Here is a 26,714-nt window from a genome sequence, read left to right as displayed (position 1 = left end):
CCTCGGGATCAGCGGTGGGGAGGGGAGGCGAGCGCCTCTTGTGCGGGCGCGGCCGCGGCCTGTGCCTGTGATTGTGCCTGTGCCTGTGATTGTGCCTGTGCCTCCGGGCTTATCCTAATGAAAGGGCTCCGGAGGTGTCAGCGGATTAAAAACAAGCGGCACAGCGCGGGCCTTCAGGCACTGATGGCTGCACGGTGTTTCGGGCGCAGACGTTCCGTGCCCCCGTGCCGTGCGCCTGTGGGCTTGGGGTGCAGGTGTCATCGTGCAGCTTTGTTCGTGCTGCAGCCTTCCTGCACCCCTGTGGTTAGGAAGGGGTTCCATCGGCACGTTTCCTTGTCCCACCCCCGTGCCTATCTCACTCATTTGCTTTTTGTTGCTAGTTTCTTCCAGAAATGTTCTTTCTCTTCAAATAAAGGTGCTGTCACCTGCTTCATAGTGGGATAAAATACTCTAGTAGAGCAGGAAATTGTGAATCATCCGCTGCTTTGCAAACAGCTAATGCAAAGTGAATTTTCTTCTGCCTCTCCTTTCTCTTCTGCCTTTTAGAATGTCTTTGTTGTCACCTTGTCGTGCTGCACTCAGAGCTGTGAATCTTTTCTCTCAAGCTCTTGCTGGGTGTAAAGGCACGGAATTGATTAAAACAAAATAAAAGACAACAAGACAAAAAGGAAAAAAACAAGTGTGCCTGAAGTTAAGGTTGAGTAACTGCTGTGCATGCATTAGATGCTCCATTCAACTTTAGTTCATAGGAAGAGGAAAACTTTGTGGTCCTCTGTTTCCAGTGTGGTAGATGTGTCTTCAGTCTCCTAATGAAACAGCAGTTATTCTCTGTTAATGAAAGCCTGGTTACAGGCACAAATTAGTGGTGTTCACTTGGATTCTCTTTTACTTACTTGCCAATTGAAGCCTTATTGGAAAAAAAAAACAAAAAACAAAAAACAAAACACAAAAAAAACCCAGCAGCTTTGTCATAAGCTGCTTTTTATAATGCATCCAAAGAAATAAATAAAAAATAACTTTGTGTGCACATGGGGTGAAGTTGCTTTCAAAAAAACTCAGTGATGAGTTTGTTTTGCAGTTGAGAGTGCATGCTAACGCCTAAGCAGCTAGTTTGATCTTTGATCTTTCTTTGTGTGTAGTCAGATTTCCATCCTCACTTGAATTCTAGAAATACAAACATCGGTGCATCTTTTTCCAGAAGATTCTTAACTGTGCAGTGTAAAACATAAGGTGCTTTCAGGTCCTGAATTAATCATGCATAACTTGATGAATAATTTTTGTTTTCATGCTGCTTCTCTTGTGGTTTTGTGACAGCATTGAGCAGCCTGAAATATGGTGTTCTTTTAATCTTATCAATTTGGGTCCATCTACTGCCTAAAATTCCTTTTATCAGCTATTCTTTCTTTCCCCCCACCATTAATTTTTTTAAACTTACAAATGCACGTTCAAAGCTCCGAGAAACTTTACTAACATTTAAAATTTCTCTTATTTTTGCAACGTTTAAAAATGATTTGGAATTTCTGTATTAAAATAATGCACTGACTGTTTTTAGAGGAGTAAACATGATTCAGTAGCATTAACTTCTCTCTGTAATAATGAATAGACTTCAAGTTATCATGTCCTGCATAACTTAAGTGTATTTGTTTCAAATCAATAGTGTGCACTCTGAGACCCTGAATATAGCTAGTGATAGAAATACAAGTCGATACTTTATTACTATGCAATAGCTCATATTTTTGTTTCAAGTTGATGCCATACTGTATCTGATTGATTTTTGTGTCAGTTGCTGTTTAGCAGGAGCTCGACCTCAGAACTTTTCTATTAGCTCTAGTTCAGACTGGAGATTGTCTTCGGTAAGTTAATGGGAACAATGTAGCGTGTTTCCATTTCTGGGTAAATGCCAGTGGTCATTTACCTTGTTGCTTATGGGAAAAAAAATACATCACTCTGTTTTAATGAGCTATGAGAGTGCTTCAGTGGTATAGTCCTTGGTATATTTAAGGATTTAAAACTAAACCCTTAATTATTGTATGCAGTTAGGTACCCAAAGGATGCGATCTGTAAAAATGAAGTACCTTTGTTAAGATTTTTTTTAATTTGCTGAAAATAAAGTTGCAAAAACTGGGTTTATAATGTCTGTTAGGTTGATGGACAGTATTAAAGCTTTCAAACTTAGGTAATTGAGCTGGTGAAGGCGTAAAAGCTGATATCTTGCTAAACAAGTTGTAGAAACACCTGGGGAATATTACTTCCTATATATTTCCTTTCTGAGGGTTCCCTGACTTTCTACTTGTCTGTAAGAGCTGTATTCACATAACACAAGCTTCTACTAATCCAAGCCCCTGTGAGAAATATCCAAGCCAGGCAGCTGGTGTTGGAACTGTCGTATTCAGCCAGCAGGAATTGTTAGGTCTAGTCATGTCTCTTTTATTCCATCAGTGTTCCTGGTTTACCAGAATTGTCCCTTCTTATGCAGAAAGCTTGCTCCTTCAGCAAAACCAAAGTAACTTCATTGGTTTGTTTCCATGCATGTAACTAGCTGGCCAGTCATTTGAAATTGTTAAGTCAATCATCTTCACTTGCCACACATTTTTCTTCTTATCCAGATGTTCTCCCTCTTAGTTATTTGAATTGGATCCCATGCCTTCCTCAATTTGTCTTAGACATCAGTTATAGACAGGTAACTGACAACATCAACATTAGGTCTGTTTTTTAAAGGAAGAAAGCTTGTTGCAACAGGCATTGCCTTCTTCCTCCCCAGAACTCTCTGAAAGAGACCCCGTGACTTCAAGGAAGTGGAACAACCGCTCTACTAAGCAGTAGAGTGACAGTATTGAAGAAGGAGCTCCCGTTTTCCCCTTGGCCAGTTCTTGAGGCACTACAGCCTATAGTTATCTTCCAGAATCTACTGATTCTGCTACAGAATCTGCTTGCTAGTGATTCTACTTCCTTTTTAAGGAGGATCATTTATATTTTTTTTGATTTTTTTCCTCCTTCAGTCTGTTCATTTTTCAGCTTTCGTTTTTTAGGAATGTTAAATTCTGTGGTGGCGTGACAGAAATGCAGTCAGTCAGAACACTTCTGAAAGCGGTCTGTAATGGTGAATGTTAATTACACCACTTCTGCTTCACTTTTCTTTTTTTGCGTATAGGAAACTGAAAAGAAAAAAAAAGAAGTTGTTCCAGTCCTTCTAGGTAAGTGAAATGATAACTTTTATTTTAAAATCCAAATGCTGACTTTAACTTTTTACTAAGTGGTAAATTCCACACTCAAACTTTTGGTTTTTCCTGAAAGCAAAATTTGCAAGTCTGAGTGCCCCTGTAGAAAATTTTATAACTTAGTATTAAATATGAGAGATGATTAAGATGTATGGAATTTGATGCTGTTGTCAGGTATCGAAAGTATAAGAGGTACCCTTTGTTTATTTTGATTTGCATTGACTTGCTTGGCTGCATGAGAACCAGCTCTTTTAATTTTGGAGTGGTTAAGTTTGGAAAAGAAAAACAGCTATTTCTTTATTTTTTTAATCTAAAGAAGCATCTCTACTAAAATTTTTGTGTAGGGCCAAGCAAATCATTAAATTCTGCTCTTCAGGTACCTGTTAAGAGAATGTTATTCTTTAATGTGCAAATAAAGTCAGTCCACTTGACTTTAAATGCGAACCAGGAGATGGAGAAGTTACACACCTCAAGTAGAACTCATGAGTTGATAAAGACTTTGATAATTTTTGCCCTTGCTCTTTTATGCTTCACTTTTCTTTTATAGGAACTTTAAAGTAAGATCTTAAAATCCTAATGCTGAAAGCAATTACATGCTACGATGAGATCTACATTAAAGGTTACTAAGAGTTAATAACTCTATATACAGTCAGTTTATTGTGTGATAAAAAGGGGTGCAATCCCAGATCAAATGTAAAGAATGAGAAGAAATGTTTAGTGTACATGATTAGTCTTGAGAAAATGCAAACATCTGTAGGAAAATACATCTCTGATGCTTTGACTTAAGCACTTTGTGAGGTACAGACTTAGGAGAGCCTTAATGCTGATAGGCTTCATAATTCTGCTTTGTGACAAAAGCCCAGTTTGTGTTTTATCCCACTTTCTCATTTTTTTTGAACAAGGCTGTATAGCTGTTTTTTGAGTTGGAGCTGTATGCAAGTGGGCACCCAAGCTGCAAAACTTGGGTTTGCTGCAAGCAGCAATAGATTAATCCAGCAATTGTAGTAGCTGGTAGGCTCAGATTGTCCTCTGTAGACTGTCCAATTGAGGAATGGGTTGACGCCTGCCGGAATGTGTGTTTCTTCTTGCTTTCTGTGCAGCAGAGGAATGGTGAAGTAGTGTTCTTGGTTTTTTTGCCTACCAGATTTCGTTTGTTTATAGTTGTGTCTTCTCAGCAGATCCTATCCTGTATTCACTTTAAGGTGTCTTCTTCCATGCTGTTTGTGTCAGCTTTGAAATTACAAGAGAGCAGTCTATTGCTACAGGGTTTAGAATAAGAAATTGCAAGGTAAGCTTGCATAGCTGATGAACAAATTAGGGCATAAAGGTCTTTAGGCATCCACTGTGCTTGGTAATGTTGAGAGGCTTTAGCAGCAAGTCTTGACAAATCTTTATAGGCATGTGTGAATGACTTTGCTCAGCAAATTTGGAGATATTTTTGCAGGGATTGTTAATGTACATGTATACGTCTTAAACAACTATTTAAATGTTTAACAGAAAAATTTTGAATTGGGGTGCCAGTTGAGATTTCCATGCTTCTGCTGTATGGGTAATTAAGAGAGAAAACAGAAGAACCTTTACCACTAAAATAAGCCATTAAGGCATTGGTCAAGTCTGTGGTTGCCTTCTTTTACAACCTGTCTACAGGAAGGTATCTTACAGGCAAGCTTCAGAGGATCCAGTAATAGCTTCTTGAAAGTGTACTTGAGGTATTTACTTGAAATCTTATTAAAAATATACAGATGATTGTTGAAGCTGTTTTTGTGACGTTTAGATTAACCCTGGTTTGATGTTTTATAGGAACACCTTTATTTTTTAAATAAGCATGCTGTCAGTGCTTATTTAGATGACAGTAAATTATTTGTAAATGCTACCGTATTTATTTTGCTTTGCATTAAATGCATTTTAACCAATTGTATTTATTTACAAGTGTATAATTTACTGCATTGCTTGCTTTCCAAAAGTGGTGAGACTTAGGACATTTAAATGCTTTCGCATCATTCTGGTTTGTGAAGCAAATGAACACCAAAAATGAGAGATTGCATTCTGATTTAAGTACTGAAGTTGTCTGTACTGCTGAGATTATTTGTTGCTGTTCCCATGTTCATCTCTGATACTGTTTCTCCCTGAGAATTACGCTGAGAATCTACAGGTTTCTTTGTTTTTCCAAGAGAAGGCAGGATAGGAAGGCTTATAGAAGAATGTTGTACGACTATAATAAGAATTATTTAATTCAAGTGTTTAGTTCATCAAATTCAAATTGAATCACTTCAAGAGCTGTCTTCTTTTTCTCTATGTGACAAGGTTTTTTTGCTTGTTACCTGGCTTACAAACAAAAGTGCCTATAATTCATCTCTGGCCATTGGGTTTGATTGAAGCTCACATACTTTATTTCTCATTGTGTTGGATGGGGAACATTTTTGTTAAGATGGCATGTAGGATTATTCATGGAGAAAGTATTTTTTAATTCTTTTTTTTATTGCGGTGTTCTCTCTCAGAGCAGTCAGTCTCCAATAGCCTTTTAAAATCAGAGCCCACAGAAATCCAGAAGAAAGAGAGGAGGCAGGCAAAGGATGTATTTTGTGTTGGTTTTTGTTGTTGTTTGTTTGTTTCTTGTTTGTTTGTTTTAGCATAGCATCTACAGTTTCAGGTGGTGGGCCATGAACTTAACCACCTGGAGTTTTCTAAAGCTGTTCCAAGAATGTTGAGTCTCTTTCTTTTGTTGTGCTCTACCAAGAATCTGGATCTGTTCTCTCTATAGTAGCACAGTAGGTAGCATTAGAAGGAAAGCAGGTCTTTCCTTAGCCTTCTTTTTCCAGGCTTGAATGTAATAATCCAACCCCGTAAGTGTTTTGGGGCCCCTACTGGTTTCTCTTCGAGTTGGTTGTCTTTTTTGTTTTTAAGGGCTCAAAACTGGACACAGTACTCCAGCTGCAGCTCCCTGAATGCCAAATGAAGGAGAACAGTCACTTCCCTTGATCTGCTTGCTGTGCTTTTTCTAATTCAGCCCAGTATGCTGTTAGCTTTTGGTGCTGCGATGACTTGCTGATGAATTGTATTCAGTTTGTTGTCCACCAGGAGCTCCAAGTTCTGCCCCAAGGCTGCTTGACAATCATTTGGCCCTCAGCCTGCAGTGTTGCATGGAATAATTTTGTTCTAGGTGCGAGCTTTGCATTTGTCTCTGTAGTAGGTAAATACAATCCTTACTGATGTGGCTAGACTAATGAATGTGAGCCCTTTGTTTTCCCATCCTGTCAGATCCGGTTTCTGTTTAGATTTATAATGTCCAAGGTCTTGCTGGAATGCGGGAGTGAATTTCTTTTCTCTTTTAAGTTCTAAAAACTTAGCACTTCAACTTTTTTTTTTTTTCCTTAGATGTTACTTGGAATCTCTTTACAAAGGCATTATCTCTCAGAATGCCTTGTGGTTTGCAGACAAGTAACAGAAAGTTCAGAATATGAATTTGTCTCCAACTTCTCTCCATGAAGTTATTCAAGAGGACACCACTTTGTTTTCTTTTTCTTTATAAGCAGGGTGTCAAAAATTTCAGGCTTCCCAAACTAAAATGTGAAACAGGTGACTGCTTAATATGCAAATAGCAAATGCATGTTTTGGTAATATTCCTTTAAAAGAGTAAATGGGCAGACAGAAAAAGAAAAATAATCTTTACAGTTTATGACCTAAGAAAAAAATGCTAACAGTGTGGGTGTAGTAGATTTTTGTGACTAATACTGTGCACTTTCAGAGACTCGCAGTAAGCTGTATTAACAGCTAGAGTGTTGTGTGTGCCCCTTGCTTAATCAAAATCTTCACCTTCTAGGAAAAAAACAATATACTTTTGGTCTGTTACGGAAATAACTTTTTGTTTATAATATGTATTTATGTGTATATTGCAGTTGTATTTAAGTATGTGCTGCCTCATGATCAAGATTTAACAAAGCTAATTCCTTTTGAGACCTAAAGGAGTCTGTTCCTGTTAGTTTGAACCCATAATAAAAAAATCTGCTTTACATAGCTGAACAAAGGTACTGTGTTCAGGGGGGATGACCTCTGAGTGTCTATTTAAATTCCAGATAATATAAAGGAATCCTGAGGCTTCAGTGAGAGCAACCTAAATCATGAAGCCTAAGTCATGAATATTAAACTTGCCCACGACGTTGTTAATACTCTTAAATGTTGATAGTACCGTGTTCATAGTTGTAACAGTGCAATAAATATTTCACCTCTTCAGAACCTTGAGACAGGTTACGAGTTCTTTGCAAAGAATGGCGGAGCAATCTCTGTCGATCATTTGCTTTGGCCTCTTGTCTGTAGGTCATAAATGTTTCCCTGAGTTGTTAGTGCCAAAGAATCTAAAGTTTCTGGCAGCCATTCATCTCTTCTTGGCTTGTGATCTCAGTCTCAGAATCCTCATTCTGTTGAATGTATATATTTAGAAGTGACACTGGAATCTCTCTCCAAGATCTGCTTCTTTGCTATTTGGTGCCCATAGCTAAGGACACTGGGCTTGATATTAAAGTAATATCCAAAATTCTATGCAGTAGTTTTTACTATTCAGTCTTAGGCAAAAGGATCAGATAATGTGTCCCCTACATGTACACATTTCTCAGGTATTATGCTTTAGATGATTTGCCTAGGCTTACTTGAACTGTTTTGTCTCTAGTGGTAAATGGTATTCTTAGGATAGTTAAGCAGCTTCCGAAGCCTTGCACCTTTTCATGACCACTCTTCAGGGGGAGAGATGAATTTGTACTGTTTGTGATTGTTAATCACAAAGACATATTTATTCATCAAGCCAAGCAGATGTCAGAACTAACATTGTTAGATACTTATATAAATATCCATACTTAAAGATGAATGTGTTTCCTTTTGGGGGGTGGGGGTGGAACTCACAGAGGGGCTAACGGTGCTTGTCATCTCCTGGCTAGTTAGCTACATTGGTGCTTTATCTCTGATGTGACAATATCATGTTTTTACATGTTCATTGTCCCTGAACTGTTGTTATTTTGAGTTATTGATGTCACAGCATCCACATACAGATCTTGTGCACTGTCCAGCACAGGTTGACCCAATCCCATCTGTGTCCCTTTTTCCCAAAGTAGAGCGATACCACCTTGCCTGTTGAGAATGTAGTTGAGAAATGCACTCTCCTTTCTCTTATCCCACCCAGTTGTGTTCTTCCCTAACACAGAATGCAGTCAGAGCAGACTTACCATGCCAGTGGATTAATTTTGGTTTGCTAGAACCAGGAAAGAAGGGGCTGAAGGAAAGGCTTGTGGTAAGGACCAATAGCCAGGAAAGCATAAAAAGTAACCGAGCCCAGAATGAACTTGAGTGAACTTCCAGCCAAATGGTTCAGGAGCAGAGAGTTCATAATAATGAGATGAAGGACAGTTACACCTGCTGTCCACAGCTTATTACATCTACCTTGACCACGTTTTCCAAAAAGTTAATACAGCATTGTTGACGCTTGATGGAATTAAAATATTTCTTTGTACTGGTATCGTGAAAGATTCAAGTAGATGACCACATTTATTTCCACGTATGTGCTAGAAATGTCCTGCTCTTAGCAAGGTGGAAGGGAGAGTCTGACAGCAGATCTGTCTGAAATTGTTTCCCTTGCCCTGATGTGAGTGCAAACAACGTGTTTCTCTTTATTCTCTGCTTTAGGTAAAGCTTCATTGTCTGCTTTGGAATACCTTACCTTAGAGCATCTGAAATGTGAAGATCATCTTTGCTTCTTTGAAGAAAAAAATGTGTTGCATGCATCTAGCTATGAAAAAATTACTTAGAAAAAATGTTAGTTCTTCAGTATTCTCCTCAGCAATTCTCTGAAACTATCAGAATTTTTGTAGCTTTAATTTGCAGACTGATTTTTCTTTTAGTGTTAGAGCTCTCACTTAAAAAATAAAGGGTACTAGATTTTTTTTACAAGAAAAATATCAATCATGTAGTTTGTCCAAAAAATTGTAGAAGCAGCTTTTACTGTCTCAGAGAAGTAAAATTTGAGAAGTGGATCTGTTGAGGTAAACGATTCATTTGGCAAACCTGTAGTGTTTCTTGGTTGAGTTATAAAGGATGGACATTATATCATATATCTTTACAGAATCATGGTTTATTGCATATTTAACAAGCATAGTAATTAATATCTTCTTTCAATTACAGTTCATTGCCATGAAAAGGAGGATATGATAGTTTGCCCTATGAAACAGATTTATATGTGAAATCTGACAGGTACGTGTTTCAGCATGCTTGATGAGTAAGCAAAACAGCATAATATAGAATAGTGTCCATTAGTTCATTCTTAAATATTTTTTAGCTTCCTGGTAATTCAGCTATATAGCTGAGATGTTAAAGTATATGTGTGTTTTGCAGTTATATTTGTAAAAGAGTACATAATGGGCTATGCATTAGGTTTGCTTTGAGTGAGAAAAAAAATAGATGATTATGAAAAAGTTTACATGATTATGAAAAAAACTATCTAATCAACACTTTCGTTTGTTGGCACTGTGATCTTCAGTACTCATTATTTATCTGCTGCTTTGTTCTTTTCTTGGCAGGGGGTGGAAGGAATTGGGTAATTATTACAAGATATTTTTGTTTCAGAAACAAACGGTCTTAGTATGTTTTCACAAATGTTTTGCAGTTAATTACATTACGTACAAACACTTGCCTTTCCAACTGAGTTGCACATTTAAAATCTGTCTCAATTTGATTTTGGCTACAAACTTAGAGTTTGTAGTCCGAATGCTACTCACATGCTGGGTATTTAGATTCTTAGTGCAGTCAGAAGGCAGAAGTTCTTGGTTGTAGAGTATTAAAATCTCCCATGGATGTTGGTTATATTGATAATTTGTTGCAGTGTTTGTAATATGCTTCCCACTGTCATTTTAATACAGGTAGCACAACGACCTGTGGAATATGAGTGATGACAAACCCTTCTTATGCACTGCCCCTGGATGCGGCCAGGTAATGGTGTGACTTGAAGTTATTCACATTGATTGAATAAAAGTAAAACAGTGAAACATGTTTCCAGAGATTGAAGAGAAGAAACTTAATTGGTAGAAAGTACCCATGTTTCCAGTTCTGCTGAAAAGCAGGTGACAGCAAGAATTTCTGGTATTTAAATTCTCAGTTTATTTAGAAAAATACTAACCATATAATGAAGACAGTTTCCTTTTTTGCCCTGTCTTATTTGTTTTCATGAAAAAAATGTGTGCAATAATTGTGCAGGTAACCTACGTTTTTCAGTATATTTCACATTAATGAGGAGCTCACTGTGAGACTTGGAGGATTTGTGTTTAGTAAGTCTTAAAAATTTCACTATTCTTTCATTTCAAAGTAGCTTAAAATGGATTAATCTTCCCATCTGTGGTGACTGCTAATACTTGATAGAATCATTTTTATGTGTTTTTTGTATAAAGAAAAGTGTTAGCATTATGCATGTCACAATCCTATAGTACTTCTAATACATCGTATTAAACAGCATTAGTAGATGTAGCACTAAATAAGCAGAAAACAACAACAAAAAAATAGTTAATGAATGCTTTAAGACATGGTCACTTAAAATTTATGTCTTAACACTTTCAATTTAGTAACGTGAAAATGAGTGAGTTTACATTCTCTGCTGCATGAGGTTGACATTCCTGCTGCCTTTGTATAGAACCAATTTCTTAAACTGACTGCTTTTTTTTTTTTCCATTATACTGATGCACTTGGATTAATTTGAATTTTGAGGTCAAAATATTTTTATTCTTGTTCTGAAAACATAGCTTTTTATGATGACTGACAGCATTAATGTTACATGAATGAAGTGTTTTGTATTTAAAGTGGGAAAGGACTTGGATTTCTTACTATGTCTTTTATGTCTCTGAACATACGAAGTAGCAGAAGTTGAATACCTTCTCCTAAGCAACATGTTTTTGTCCCCATCCTGTCTGAATCCCATTTTGATGTAAGCTGTCAGATCTAAATCTCATAGAAGATGCACCATGGGGCTACAGCAATCCTTCATTCAAGTGAAGGAGGAAAGTGAAGTTTGTGTCTCAGAGAATGGGCAAAGCTTCTCCAGATGCCAGATCATGCTGTAAAATAGAGATCCTGTTCCTTCCAAATAAGTCTGTCTGTCATGTAGTAGGACGTAGAGATGTGTTTGAGTTTTAGTGTAATAGAACAGTAGGGCGTATCTAGAGGTAAGACCCTTGGCAAGCAAAGTCCTAACAGAAGAGCCTGGCCTGTATTACACCATTTTTCAGTAATCTCGCATTTTTAAGTCTCCTCTCAATTCCACATGTACATGTCCCTTCTCACATAAATATTCTAAAGACAATGCTTGGAGGTCAATTAAGCTTTCTATATGGTTTTCTGAGAGATGATGCTTGGTGGGTATCTCTTACAAGTTATACATGGAGTGACTTAAGTGATTGGGGAAAAATCGGAAACTTTATGGACAAAGTTTTTCACTTGGAGGATGGTGATGCACTGGAACAGGTTGCCCAGAAAGGTTGTGGATGCCCCATCCCTGGAAGCATTCAAGGGCTGGATGTGGCTCTGGGCAGCCTGGTCTAATGGTTGGTGACCCTGCCCACAGCGGGAAGGTTGAAACTAGATGATCTTTGAGGTCCTTTTCAACCCAGGCCATTCTACCTGGGTTCCAGGTGTTCACAAGAAAAGTAAGAATTAGAATATTTCATTGAATGTACAAGTGTGCATTTTGGGAAGACTTTTCTTAGATTATCCCAGTTGAATTACTAACTTTACTCACAATCAAAGAGGCATAGCAAGTTTCAAGTTAAAAATATATATATATATATATCTATTGTACAGAACATACTTTGTCTGCTTGCTGCTTCCTTCATAGAGTGTATGCTGAATTGTGGAAGAGTATGCGAAACACTGCTGGGATACTTCTGAAAACTTGGGAGCTTTTTAAGTCCTGATAAGTTTTGATAATTTACAGACATTTCAATGGTTTGATGATATAGCAGTATTTCCCATTCCGTCTGCCTCATGTTACGTAGTAACCTGTCAGCGGCAGGAGTTACATTTTATTTAGTTATTACACTATTTAATACAGTAAGTCTGTGTTTGTGATTACAGATCAATTCTCATAATTGTGATAAACCAAACAATAATATCAAAAAGTGATAATTGCTAAACATTCACAAGATCAGTTAGCGTAGAGAATGGCTGTTTGCTAATGGTTGATGGAGTCTGCAGCACTCTGAAACGTTATCATGGACTTTTAATGACTGCAGGTACCTATACTGCCATTTCACTGATATTATTGGTGTTTGGATACTGTGAGCATTATTTGAGTTTTGTCATATTTCTGCTGGTACTGTTGACCAACAAGTAAGGTATTCCAAAGAGTTGTCTATTAACTTAGTAACAACTGTTTTACATGTTATGAAAGTGACTTTCTGTAGAACTGTATTTACTGTGTTTGTATTCAAAATTACATTTCTTAACATTTTCTGCCACAGCGTTTTACCAATGAGGATCATTTGGCTGTCCATAAACATAAACATGAGATGACACTGAAATTTGGTCCGGCTCGTAATGATAGTGTCATTGTGGCTGGTTAGTATATAATTTCATAACTAGTTTGTTCATTTTTTTCTGGTGAAACATGCATTCATTTTGGTCTGTTTTCTGTATTTAATGAGTAGTTGTGCGTTATGAAACTGAAATATTTTCTTCATTGTAGTTGTCTGCAAAGTGTTTTGTAAATGCCTTCCTATATTATTAAATTTTCTTACCATCTGTTTTTTAACTTTTATTTAGATCTGATACATGATTAAATATTTTCCAGATATCATTACTTTAATAATTAATTAAATTGTGTAGTAAGTGTTCAATAAGAACCGACACTAATAAAGGCTGTGCCTAACAGGTCTGTCACTAGGTTGTACCATATTTAAGACTTACAGTTTAATTGGGATTACTTGTCCTTGAAATTTAAAATACATGATGTTTTTACATGCTGTGATGACATTAGGAGATGAGTTAGTAACTACAAGAAAGATAACAATAGTTTTAATTATTTCAAGTATTTTTAAATTCCAACTACTATTATTGTATTTTGACCTCTGAATTCAAGGCATATTCGTGGTTGTAAGTAACTTTTTTGTTTGTCCAGGATCAGAAGTAATCACCAATGGATCATAATATACTTTAAAGCTCTTCAATGAAGACAGCACATGCTAATTATGAAGTTATAGTCAGAATGTTTTTTTTCCGGTGTAAATGGATGTTGCAAAGACTTTCAGAGATTTCGAAAGCATCTTTGTTTTAAGAAGCTAACTTGTTAGGACAAACAGACAAAAAGAAGTTGCTGTTACACTAGCAGTTGCATTTTGATATTCTAGAGACAGTCTTCAACTATTAAACCATAAGAAAGAGAGCCTGTCTGTAATCAGGTGTGTGAGAATGAAACTATGATGTCATTCTGTCTCTTTGCATCTACATTCCAATGTGTGAACTGAATAACTAACTAACTGCTAGATTACATTAGTGAAGGTGCACATAATAACACTAATGATATTTCAGATGAATTACTTTGTGGCAAATGACTCAGTAATAATAGAGGAATTTACGTAGTAAATTTATAGAAAAACTCTTTTGAGACTACCTCAGGCAGTAGTAAGCAGGGTGCCTGAAGTCTTAGAACTGCAGCTCAATTGTACAGGCAGTAGAGGATCCAATGAAGTCTTTTGTACAATATCATATCTCCTATTATTGTGTTTCACACACTTGGTATTGATTACTGTCGTTTTCACAACATTAGAAGAATGAAAGAAACTGTGAGCTGTGAATGCACTTTTTAAAAAAATTAAAGCCTTTGTGTAGGTCTTGCCTTTGAAACTGGAGGCTGCTAGCTCACCAAATTGATGTGCTATACTTGACTGGCTCTTGAGAGAAGCTCCCGATGGTTGATGAACATGGACAGAAGAAAACTTTGATATCCTTCCAGCACTGTAAGGGGTTAGTGGTCTGCAAACTTGAACTTCTTGTCTCCAGCAGGTGGAGTATGCCTTGTGGCTGGTTTTCCTGCAGGCCAGAAAGGAGCGTGCTTTCAAGGCAAAACAATGTTTTTAACCACATCATCTATTCCTTTCCCTCATCTGTATTTTTCAGAATTGAAAGAGTTTTCTCTGTTTCTAATCAAGAGTCTAGTTTTCTATGAAAATGACAGTATTGGCTTACAAAAATCAAGCATATTAATATAAATCCTGTATGTTGCTATGTTTTGTAATGCAACTGCTTTTTATTAATATCTGTGTGGTGTTGGCTGGCAAGGAATGATAATTCTGTCTGAAATGAGTGAATTCTGTAAAAGGCTGATAAGAGAGGAGAACTGCCGTACAATTACAACCATAAGATTTTGGGTTTATAGTTTCATTTCCAATAGATGCACTGAAATACTTGGTATCAAAGCACTTCTTTGGCCATTCTTTTTGTTGTGTACTTCATCTTTTGAGAGTGTTACTACAGTATAATCATCAGAAAATCAGCACAAGTCTTTAAGGTTTTGTTCTTTTTATCAGTCTTCAAAATATATACTTAATTAACAGTTTACAGGCAACTGAATGTAAGAGCATCCTAAAATACAAAAATACCCTTGCTTTTCATGTATTTACTTTTCTGAACAAAGTGAAGTAATTTTGAAGTGAATTGCTAAATAACTTCAAGTATTAATATGTTAATCAAATATAAAGCTAGGTAAAATAAACCTATTTATATCATCTTTATGATGGCAAAATACAGATTTCTTAAATGTATAAATTTCCTTGATATCATCTTGATTTTAAGTTAGAAGAGATCCTCTGTAGCATAAAACTCACTGAGGCTCATGAATAGTTATCTGAATACATTCAGATTTTTTTAATGTAATTAAGTTAACCTGGGTTAGTTTTAGTAAAAGTTATGTATTTTTATAATTACAAATCAACATCTTGATATATTGGTGCTGTCTCCTTTTACTTTGAAAATTATTTACAGTGTGTGTGCTCTCAAACAGTATTTTAAAAGTAAAATTGTGTCGTTTGTGTAAACTTCATTTCAGATCAGACACCAACACCAACTCGATTCTTGAAGAACTGTGAAGAAGTTGGCTTATTCAATGAATTAGCAAGTCCTTTTGAAAATGAGTTTAAAAAGGCTTCTGAAGATGACATTAAGAAAGTAAGTTCATATAAATTTTCTTTTCAGTTTTGTTTTTCAATTGAGAAAAGCAAACTTGAGTTTATGTGTTGTCTTTTACACTATACCAGTAGTTGTTGGTCAGCTGCCAGCATATAGTCTTCCATGAGGAGAATACAAAGTTAAGATAACTTTTCTGCAGGTTAGTTTGCATAAGAAGAGTGGACACTGGAACACACTGATTTTGTCTGAATTCTTTAAGTATCTTGCCTTTATCTGTTCATCATTAGCTTGATTGAAATTTCATTAGCTCCAAATAATTTTTAAAAGTCTGAGAATTAATGAATCTTGCAGAAAGAAAGACATTTGAGAAGAAAGAAGTGAAAATAATAGTATTAAATACTCTAAAAATTCAACACAACCACTAAATTTGGAAATGTCAGTTTCCGTAATTTGATAACAGCTATGTTCGCTTTGTCAGTTAAATAATCATTTTTACTAGAAATTAGTGATCACAACCTAAACATCTACATTGCTTTTTTGTACAGTACATTAAAATCTAAGCAGAATTTACAGTTTCTGTTCAGCATTTACTGTTCTTTCGTGAGGAACTGTCCTTAAGTTTAAACGCTTTCTCCTATTTCTTCTATAACTTTCTAGCACTAACTAGTTTAGGGCCCAAACGTGTAAACACGTCTCCAGATGAAAATTTTTATTGTGTTCCCATTGAATGATTTTACCTTTGACTGATTATATGCTTTAACTTCCACAGACAGTGACATTTAAAAATAAGTAAAGTCTGTTTTATACATATGTATATAGATTTTACAGAATCAGTGTCTGGTTATTCTCTGTTTCAGTAAGGATTTTAGTAGGCACTTGTGAATAGGACTCATTTCTGAGTGTTCTTGATGAAAACTCACCTTTGCTTTGCGCTCACAACTGTGCCAGATCTTTTTTAATTGGTGCATGGGAACTTTCTTAAAATCATATGAATGATAAAACAAATTCTGTTTTTGATTTTGACTTGATTTTCTTTGTAATTCACCACTTTCTTGGAGGAGGTTACAGTTATTGCAGAGTATTTAAAACATTTCAACAACTTTTAAAATTGATATTTGTTTTCCAAGCTGACAAGAAGAAACACAGTTGTGCTGATTGTTATCTTTGATAACATAAATAAACAAGAATGGCAAGGGGTAGAAAAAATTACCCTAACAGCAATTCTTCCTAAGGTTTGTTTAAAATAGTTTTGCTTTTTCTGTAGTGTTTCACATTCAGCTGTAGTGTGAAAAGAGGTTCTACCTTCAGCAATTTTCCCTTCTTTTTAATAACTTATTCAGTAGGAAAACTAAAAATGAAATAGAAAAAAAGCACCTAGAAGAATAAAAATGGAATATGAGTTCTGGGGGAACTCTCTTTCAAAGGTATTTGGACAACAGGTTAGATGGTAGTACAGGTTTTCAAGTCAATACATTGCTTTAAGTATTTTCATAACTAAATTTCCTAGCAGCATTTCAGATGTCCTGGTGGATTTTTATCTGTGTAGCAATATAAAACTTTTTCAATAATTATTAGCTGCACCAAGTTTGAAATGACAAGTCCATTATAGCTTTTTTTCTACTTTGAAAATGAAGTTAAGATTTTACACTTTGCGGCATGTGATGTAATTTATAGAGGGATTGTATCGTAAGTGTAGCCTTTAAGTGTAGTGCTGTCCTTCCTCAATTATAACTCTCCTGTGAATCTTGGGAAAGAAGAACTTCAGAAAAATTTTTAACCTGGCAATGGGAATTGAAACACGAAGTCTTGAAGTTGGTATTTATACACATGCTGGAAAAAGTAGGCTTGACTGCTAACACATCTGCATCAAGATCTTCCAGGCATCAGCACCTCACTGTTATTATTATAATAAAGCTAATATTTCTCCTTAGTTACTTGTATTTTCTTACGCATTTTATTTTTTTAGTGTTTTTTTTTCTTATTTTCTTCTTTTCCATTACTTTTAGATGCCTCTAGATCTGTCTCCTCTTGCAACACCAATTATAAGAAACAAAATTGAAGAACCTTCTGTTGTAGAGACAACTCATCAAGATAGTCCTTTACCTCATCCAGAGTCTACTACCAATGATGAAAAGGTCAGGATTGTTTTTTATTTTTGGAATTCATTATCTGAATCCTCTGATGGTCTTTAGGTTTCTTGTACAGGTTGATACCCATGCTACTTAACCGGCTGAAAGTAAAAGACCTTGTTTAACCACATTTTCTGGATACATATGTAGTTTGTTCAGTTCTTTAGTTAGCTTTGCTCAGCACAATTTTCTATTTGCCTCAAACTGATCATTCAGTAAAGCTACAAAGGAAATCAGATTTAGTATTGCTGCTATGTTAAAAAAGTCTTAATTGGGCTCTTCATTCTTTTTTTGTGCATCATCAAGCAGTAGTTGTGAAAAAGCAAATGAAGTGTAGCTTGAGACTCTCCATGTGTACATTTTTGTATTTATCCTGTGTTTTGTCATGAATTGTTTTGTGCAGCAGCATGGGGTGTTCTGTAAAGATGTACAGGGGTTGAATAGGCAGTCTTTCAAAATTAAGCAGGAAAACTTTATTTCAAAATCCATACCCTTTCAACTATATCAGTATTTTTAAAAACGGTGATCTGGGGCAGTTGCTTGTTTAGTGTTTATCTGAAGGCTGGATTTGTGAGGTATTGTCTGTCTCAAGAGAATGTTGTAATTAAATTAATTTCAGAACTACTGTTCTGGCAGTACTAGAAAGAAATAGTTTGATAATAAGATTGATATGTAACTTGCAGTGTTTTCATCATATGAAGTTCTCTTGGAGAACACAAAATTGAGCAAAATTAATGGAATGAATTAATTACTTAATCAAGTAGGAATGGAAATAAAAGTATAAAGAACAAAGCATACTAAGCAACATAGTTGCTATAGTCAGGTTTTCTATGCGCATCACTAGTGGGCAGTCTGCATTTGAGAGACTTAGATACCTTATTTCCAAAAATTAGCAGACTTGTATGGGATTACGAGATAATGCATACTGAAAGGGACCATAAGATGTTTCTATTCCAACTTCCTGCTCAAAGCAGGGTTCAGTTCTGAGACCAGACCAAGAGGCTCAGGACTTTATGCAGTCCAACCTTGAAACCTCCAAGAAGGGAGAATGCACAATGTCTCTGCTTAATACATTCCAATGCCAGACTGTCCTTGTGAAGGTAATGTTATTCTTTGTATCCAGTTTACTGCTTTCACTTGCACCACTTCTCTTGTCCTCCCAACAGACAGTGTATGTCACAGAATGTCAAGGGAGTTCCAGTAGAGAATTGTCTTCAGAAGGCTGTACTGAGTTTTATAAATCAGGAAAGATGAGTAATCGTGGCTTATCAAAGTGATTATGTAGTCAAAAATAGTAAAACTGGTTTAAAAGAATACACATAAAGAGCTGCTTTGATCAAGCATAACATAGCCCAAATCTTAAATCATCTTCTTTATTACATAGTTTGGAGAGGTTAGTTTGTTTTTGTCTGCAAATAATTATTCTAAGTGCTCAAGTCTTGGCAGGAGAAAGTATTAATGTCTTATGTTACAGTAGTGGTTCAGTATCTCATTAGCATCATTACAAGAGCAAATTGTATCTAAATGCCTGGCAGTGCTTATAAACTTATTCATTATGTAATTTCAGTGTTGTCACTGTAAGAGTGCTGAAGTGAAAAGCTGCTGCAGCTTAATGTTGTTTTGATGTCTGATTGTAGAGACAAGCTGAGCAAGGATGAGGGTGCTGCTTGGAGTGTGCTGCTGCTGAATGTGGCCTGCAGAAGTTGAGAAATGTGAGCAGAGTGTTGCTGTTTTCTCAGTTAGATTTTTATATTCTCCTTCTATAGGTGTGTTGAAGGAGGGAAGGTTTGTTGCTTTTCTTCAGGGCGTAGCTGGTTTTAAAATTTTATATGCCACCATAACCATCTCCCTGGCTGAATATGTTTTAATAGTCTTAAACGGTCACAGCCTGTTAATATATGTGTAAGAAGGTTCTCGCTTTCATTGTAGTTGTCAAAGGAATTCCTTAGACTCTTGAAAATTATGCTTCATCCTATTTTTAGTATTCTGGGAGAGTTTTCTTAGTTCCACAAAGCTTCAATAACAGTTGTTATTCTATGTAGAATAGACTAAGATACCACTACAAGTACGTAAAGCCTTTTAGCTATAAAATAATAAGCAAATAAAGGTTAATTTATTATTTGAGAGATTCCAAGCTCATTATAGTTTCTTATTAACGATATTTTAGAAGGAGACCCTCAACAGAGTTTCTGAAGTTGTTCTTCTTGTTGCCAGGTAGCTAATTCCCTAAACTAATTATTTCAAAGCCATTTGTTTTCTTAGTGTTAATCAATTACAGCAAAAGTTCTGGCCATCTGCCTTTCTGTATAAAGAATTCCAGGTGTTCATTGATTTTATTAGGAAGTTTTTACATGATATTTGCTTATAGATTCAAAATACTTGCAAATATGCAAGTATTGAAAACAAATGTAAAAATACAATTATCGTCTTCTGTAAAATATTTTCTGAACTTCAGTGGTTTTTAGTCTCAAGAATAAAAGGATTGGAGAGGTCCTTTCAATAGATCTTCAGTATCTTCGAATAGGCTTAAACTTCTTTTTCTTCTACAGGTGGGTAAAATCTCTTAAGGTCCTGATTCTGCCAATTTATCTTTTTTTATTTTTTTGTCCTTGTTCTTTAGCAGAATTTACAAATTACCCTATCTTAGATAAAATTTACACTTCATAAGAATAGTTCTTTGGCCAGTGAGTATCTTTATTGGAGTGGTGTGCCTGTGGGTTTTTGTATGTTGATAAAATGACAGTTTCTTGTAGATCCAATACATCTCCAGCTTATGTTATTGCAACAGTGTTTAAGTAATGAGCACGTTTATGTTTTCCGGAGTTAAACTTAACGTGTGTTAGTGTGAGAAGAAGAAATTGAAAATACTTTGTTTTCAGCTGAATAAACATGTTATTCTTTGAATATTTGGTGATCGTTTCTGTTCTTCTAAACAAAGTACTGCTTTTAAGATAGGCTGTATTTAATGGAAAGAGTTGCGTGCACGTGAGATTTCTGTTCTCAGAATTTTATAGAATTATGTTACTAGATTGATCTTTGATGGTTGCTGAAATACATTTACCATAGAATACTTGGTGTGAAAGTTGCAAATTACCTTTCTCCAGGTAGAGACTCAATCGAAGAAGAGATTCAATTTACAGTCAGTCTTTATTAGGATGCTCACCAGTTAAGCTGTTATCAATAGCCACACAGTGCTGTAACTTACCACGTTACATAGTTGAAGCAGAAGTTGGAAGGCCAGTCCTGGCTGCTTGCTCGTAAGTGGAAGGTTGTAGTGGTGGAAGGTTAGGTGCCTGTTTGGGAAGTCTTTTAAGGGCTCCATTCTTTCTTTGAGTCCGTATGTAATCCCGTGGTCTTCGCTTGCTCATAGCAGCAACCAAGTTTGTGGATGTTACCTGAATCATACAGCATGTTGACATTGGTGTCTGTGCACACCCTGGTGACCATGTGCAGATTTAACTGCTCTTCTGAGTTTATCCATTGTTACAAATTCAACAGGACTGTTTTTCTCTGGAGCTTGTCAGTCTTTCACATGCTGCCTCTGAGCACATGCTTCTCGCCTTAGACTGTTGTGTTCTAGCAGCTATTGCCCCATCTGCTCTCACAGGTACTTAAAAAACTCCCAAAGACCCATACAGAAAAGGGTCTGTTCTGGCATTACTGTTACTGAGAAGATATGAATATCTGCATGAGTGCATTTTTGTCTTAAAGCTGTAATACACCATGGCTCTGTGGCTGTAGCTACCTGTTTGGTTTTTTTCACCTTTTTATAGAAAGTAGAATTACTTTGTCATGGGTATTCATTCCATGGTGTTCATGTACCTGCATTTATATTTTTATGTGTATATATTTATGTGTTTGCTATATATGAAGATATTTCTGGTGAAAGAGAAAAAAAAACAAACCTCTTAAAGCTGTACTTCTTCTACATATGGCAACAATGGGTGTTCCTGTGTTCGAGTCCTACAGTAGGAATAGACTTTCTGGTGACTCTGCTAACCTACTTGGTTGCAGTAACAATGCTGGTATAGTGGCAAGCAGCATGTAGGAGAAAATGAAGCTGAAATGAATGAAGAATGGCACAATACTATGTTTTCTGTTAACTCTTGCTAGATTCAGGGCAAATGTTCTCCCCTTCTGCCTTCCTCTAATTTTTTACAGTCAAGAAGCTACTCTCCTTTCTGTGGCTCTTCTCACAGAGTAAGATCTGTACAGCTGTTACATCAAATTCCTCATTTGTAAAGAAGTGTTCAATCCTGTCCTAAGAATATGCCTCTTCCCATTTCTTTTCTTTTTCTGTAATTCCATACTGTACTTTTGTCTTCTTTGGGCACTCATCCATAATCTTAGGTACTGTGTTCAAGTGTTCACGTATCATTTCGCTAGATTGATATTGATGCTAAAAAAAAATCAAAAGAATTCTGTATTCTTGGCTTCCTTGGAGTACTTCTGTTGTTCCCCCAAAACTCAGTCACCGTGAATAGGCTCTTTTAGGACCTTTGGGCAAAAAGATGAATGAACTAATGAGCCTGATGTCAAATCTAGCCTGTGAACTTCAGAGGGGAGGAAATTTCATTATCTACAGTCCTTTCTTTTTTTAAAGCTCACAGCTTGCTAGCCCATATACAATTCTATAAAGTACTCAGAGGAGTATGCCTATTTTCCAGGGAATGTATGCAAAAAAACAAAAACAAACAAAACAAGATGGCTAAGACACCAGTACTTTAAGCTTTGTTAATAAATATTAATAGCTTGAGTTAAATTCAGAACAAATGATCATCAATAAAGCTTGTGTCTCACCTGTGTGAGAAGTTCTGTTTGAAATTCTGTCTAACAGCAGAGCAACTAAAATAAGTTAGTCTCAAGAGTGTAGCTTTGTGCCCTGGACTGTAGAGTTAGTGTGAAAATACCAAATAACTTCAAAAAATCCCATGTAAAGACAATCTGAAGTCTGACCATATGAAAGCTTTCCTTAGAAGGAAGGCATTGGTTTCGGTAAGGCATTTCTGGTTTCACTGGGTTACTTGTACTATGTTGCGCTTCATAACATGTGCTACCTAAGCTAAGAATTGCAGTGAGTTTTGTCTGTTATCTAGTTGTAGCCAAGGAAATTCAATTCCTGTGCTCAGATCATTTTCTCTATGTCAGGATATCCAAACCAAATATTTTTCATAGCTATCCATGTAACATTTCAGGGAGTTGTTACTGCATAACGCTCTACTTATAAAGCATATATAAGTCAGGTATAAAGGATCATAAATTGTTTTTTTCCTTTTTACTAGAAAATAAACTTACTTTGTTTTTGTTTAAAGATGCAACAATAGCTGAATTTGAAATGTTCATAAGGACACCATGAAATGTTTTCTTATTTGTTGTGGGTATGATGGTGCAGATAGTGCTAGTGAGTTTCTTGCTATAAAAATTTTTAACTAATAATTAGATTTGATCAGATATTAATTGTAACTTTTTCATAAATAGAGCCAAGATTGGTCATAAAACTAAAATATCCCTAGTATAATTTCATTTTAGTGATTGAAATAATTAATCCAAAGATTTTTATTTTTTTTAAATGTACGACTGATTCTTCTTGCTGATTCAGATGTTAGAGAACTTCTGATACGTTCTGTTAAATTATCTTCCTTTATGATCTGAATGAATGGTGTATAACTGTATTTTACAAATTGATTGATCTTTGGTTTCTCCTCAGGAAGTGTCACTGCAGCAGACTGCACAGCCCACATCAACAATAGTTCGTCCAGCATCGCTACAGGTTCCTAACGTTCTACTTACAAGTTCAGACTCAAGTGTTATTATTCAGCAGGCAATACCGTCACCAACGTCTAGTACTGTTATTACCCAGGCTCCATCCTCTAACAGACCAATAGTGTAAGTTACATAAATCTTGATGAATGCTTTCTTACTGATTCTGGAAAGATTGTCTTGTTAACTGTCAGTTACTGTTTCTGTGGTTATTATACAGCTTTGAGATGCTTGGGTGAAAGTGGTGCTTCTCTACATGTGAAATACTATTCCGTATTCTTCACATCACCAAGTTCATATTTTTAGTCTCTAAATATTACATTAAAACTGTTTATTTGGTATATATTTATACAGTGTATAAGCTTGTTCTCTTGTCTGGATAAGTTTTCTAATACATGTAATTCCTTTTTCAGTCCAGTTCCAGGCCCGTTTCCACTGCTGTTACATCTTCCTAATGGACAAACCATGCCTGTTGCTATTCCTGCATCTATTACAAATTCTAATGTGCATGTCCCTGCTGCAGTTCCAGTAAGTAAGCATGATATTACATTAATTTAAAAGTGTAGCAGGTTTGCATAAGTGCAGCATAGAACTTGAAACAGCTGTTTTGGTTTCAGAGGGTAGTGGTGTCAAATACTCTGTATTATGATAACATACTCAGGCTTTCTTCATTTTTATACTTTATCTGGTCAGCTTGTTAGACCTGTCACCATGGTGCCTAGTATCCCAGGAATCCCAGGGCCTTCCTCCCCACAGCCAGTGCAGTCTGAGGCTAAATTGGTAAGTGAAAAACTCCATTATTCCTCAAGAAGACTAACTTGAGAAATTGATTAAATTTTATTGCTTTTTAGAATGGCTTTAGTTTTCTTTTCTTAGTCTAAAACCTGCAACTACAAATTTAATGAAATTGAAGAATAGCTGCATTTGGATTATAATTATTTTAAATTCCACTGTATGTCTTTCTTTTAAATGGTCTTCAAATGAACTCTTTCTTGCTTCTTGCATTGGAGGACTAGAAATGTTAGTAGTTAAAAGAAAGACAGATATAGTAGCTTGTTGATGGTGAACATCATCTTCAGAGAAGCAGAATGTAGTTCTTTCTGAAAGATGTGATGTTTCTTGGTTTAAAAAAAAAATATATATATATATGGGAAAAGAAAGTGTTGCGTTAACAATGTTTTCAGACATATAAACAGACATATAACAATGTTTTCAAATATAATCCAGTTGACAAATTTTTTTGTAATATGCTACTGACATACTTCAGAAGTTGTATTGTGTGTTTTCAGTTGTGTGTGGGCTATTTGTTAAGGGGGTATTATATGGGGAAATTGTGAGTAAAACAGGCAGAGATTTAAAAAGGAAAAAAAAATTAGTAATCAAGTTATGCTGGTAGTTTGAATTAAGTTAAAAATTGTCAGTTGCTTTGCTTTTTTGCTGGCTTTTTCTTATTGCCCCAACTATTTAAAAAGCATATTATTAGTAATAATCAACCCACTTATCTAGGTATCAACAGAAATGTAAAATGCTTTTGTCTTGTGAAGCAGTGTTCCTCTTTTGAGGAAAAAAAAGAATCAAGAACACCTGCCAATTTTTTTTTTTTAATTTTTATTTTGTACAGCAATATTGTTGAGTGGAAGGATTATCTTAACATTCTTTGTCTTATTTCTCTTTACCTTTTCTTACCCATTCTCTCTTCCCAAACTTTTCCTAATTCTGTCAGGTTATCCTTTCAGTTTCATTAAAATAGTGTAGAGAAGGACAGAAAAGGATAAAACTCTCTTTCATGCATCCTTGTCCCACTAGGAATAGATTTGTGGAATCACAGAATTGCTTGGCTGGGCAAGAATCTTAAAGCCCATCCAGTTCCATATGTGGGCAGGGTTGCTACCCACCAGATCAGAGCCCTGGCCCCTATCCAACCTGGTCTTGAACATCTCCAGGGATGGGGCATACAGAACCTCTCTGGGCAGCCTCCTGTACCACCCTCTGAGTAAAGAATTTCTTCTCTTAACATCTAACCTAAATCTGCCCTCTTTTTGGTTAAAAGAATTTGCCCTTGTCTTATCATATCAGACTACATAGAAAGTCGTTCTCCCTCTGTTAATAATCTTCTTTCAATAACTTAAATACTCTTCTCCATGCTGAACAAGCCCAGCTCCCTCAACCTTTCTTCAAAGGTAAACTGCTCCAGCCCTCTGTTCATCTTTGTGCCTATTCTTGACCTGCTTCAACAGCTTTGCTTCTTTCTTATACTGGGGGCCCCGGGCCTGGTAATAACTTCAGTGTAACCAAGTCTGATGGGATGAAATTTATCTTAAATATAGCAGAGAAGAAGGTAAAAAAAGTGAAAATGAGATTTGTTTTTCCCCACAGATATTGCACGTTTATAGTTATTAGGAGACTCGTGTCAAGTTTTGCTTTGTGAAATAAGGATAAATTATTACCTAATATGTATTTCTCATTGTTGGGCAGGAAATTAGGTTCTTAAGCAGATTACTCTTGAGCGATCTGTCCTTAGGAAGCTTTAGAGCAGGGGAGAAAATACACGTATGTAGTGAAGATTTTGATCTCTCACTGGAAGAAGCAATCACTTGGATGCAAAGAAAAACAAAGATCTTTAGACTTAAAATTTAATAGTCTCATTAGTCTTCTCGTTAGAATTTAGCTAATATATGCACTTCAGTGATTGCCTATCTTTTTTTTTTAAATGAGACTGTAAAAAGTATATTTGCAGTTATTTCTTCTTTCTTTCCTTGTTTCCTAATACAAAGCATGAGCAGAATTCAAGAATATCAGAATTATGTATATTTCTTATGCTCATTTACTTTTATATAGTGTCTATTCATGAAAATAAAAACCTTAATTTTTTATTGCTCCTCAAGTAAAGGCAACTTAATGAGAATTTTAACGTTTATGCAGAAAAGCTTCCAAAAGGAAGACTAACTCACTATGCCATGTGATGCATTGTTGACAGATATGTTATGGTTTATTAACTGTAAAGTTTCATTTAATTTTAAAAATCCAAATCTTTTGTGATGCCAAGTACTTTCTTTTATTTAATTTTTTCTTGTATCTCTTGAATAATATTTTTGCTTGCAACAGACCAAATTCTTCAAAGGTATAGTATCAGTTCTATTTTTCATTTGTGTTCCGGGCTAAGACAAGAAGTCTTCATTATCTATTTTTGCAACTACTTGTTTTCTTTTCATTTTATTGATAGTTCTCCTGGAAGGTGAAATATAAACAATTCTATTAGTTATATTTATTCACTGATCAAATGGTGTATGTTTCATCTACTAACAGTAGACTGCAATTTATGGACTTATTGGTATATTTAAAAAGCAGAAGGTAGGGAGCAGTTCCTGCATCCAGTTCTCTGGGACGAAGCCTGTCAGCCTGATATTCTTACTGTATTTTTAAATGGAATACTGAATGAAAGGAGACAGCTGTGATGTTG

At 35.7% G+C, this 26,714-nt stretch overlaps 1 protein-coding gene across 5 annotated transcripts in view; it reads left to right on the top strand.

The window, feature by feature from the left end:
• ATF2 (activating transcription factor 2) overlaps positions 1-26,714 on the top strand; it is a 50,608-nt gene that overhangs the window by 528 nt on the left and 23,366 nt on the right. For 2 of the 5 annotated variants that reach the window (XM_031599440.2, XM_090144067.1), the window contains exons 2-10: positions 3,152-3,194; positions 9,384-9,452; positions 10,118-10,187; positions 12,704-12,800; positions 15,286-15,404; positions 17,372-17,500; positions 23,202-23,380; positions 23,668-23,782; positions 23,948-24,034. In XM_031599440.2, coding sequence (XP_031455300.1) covers positions 10,140-10,187; positions 12,704-12,800; positions 15,286-15,404; positions 17,372-17,500; positions 23,202-23,380; positions 23,668-23,782; positions 23,948-24,034 — 774 coding nt within the window. In that variant the 5' untranslated portion in view covers positions 3,152-3,194; positions 9,384-9,452; positions 10,118-10,139. Of the gene's footprint in view, positions 1-75; positions 1,854-3,151; positions 3,195-4,487; positions 4,507-9,383; positions 9,453-10,117; positions 10,188-12,703; positions 12,801-15,285; positions 15,405-17,371; positions 17,501-23,201; positions 23,381-23,667; positions 23,783-23,947; positions 24,035-26,714 lie in introns of those variants that run through there. The other 3 variants (XM_090144066.1, XM_090144068.1, XM_090144069.1) reach the window with 3 other exon arrangements.

This window comes from Phasianus colchicus, chromosome 7, assembly GCF_987193195.1.
Source record: "Phasianus colchicus chromosome 7, bPhaCol1.hap1.1, whole genome shotgun sequence".
Classification (NCBI taxonomy): Eukaryota; Metazoa; Chordata; class Aves; order Galliformes; family Phasianidae; genus Phasianus; species Phasianus colchicus.
Note: the sequence above shows the minus strand (reverse complement) of the source record. Positions and strands in the feature narration are given on the sequence as shown.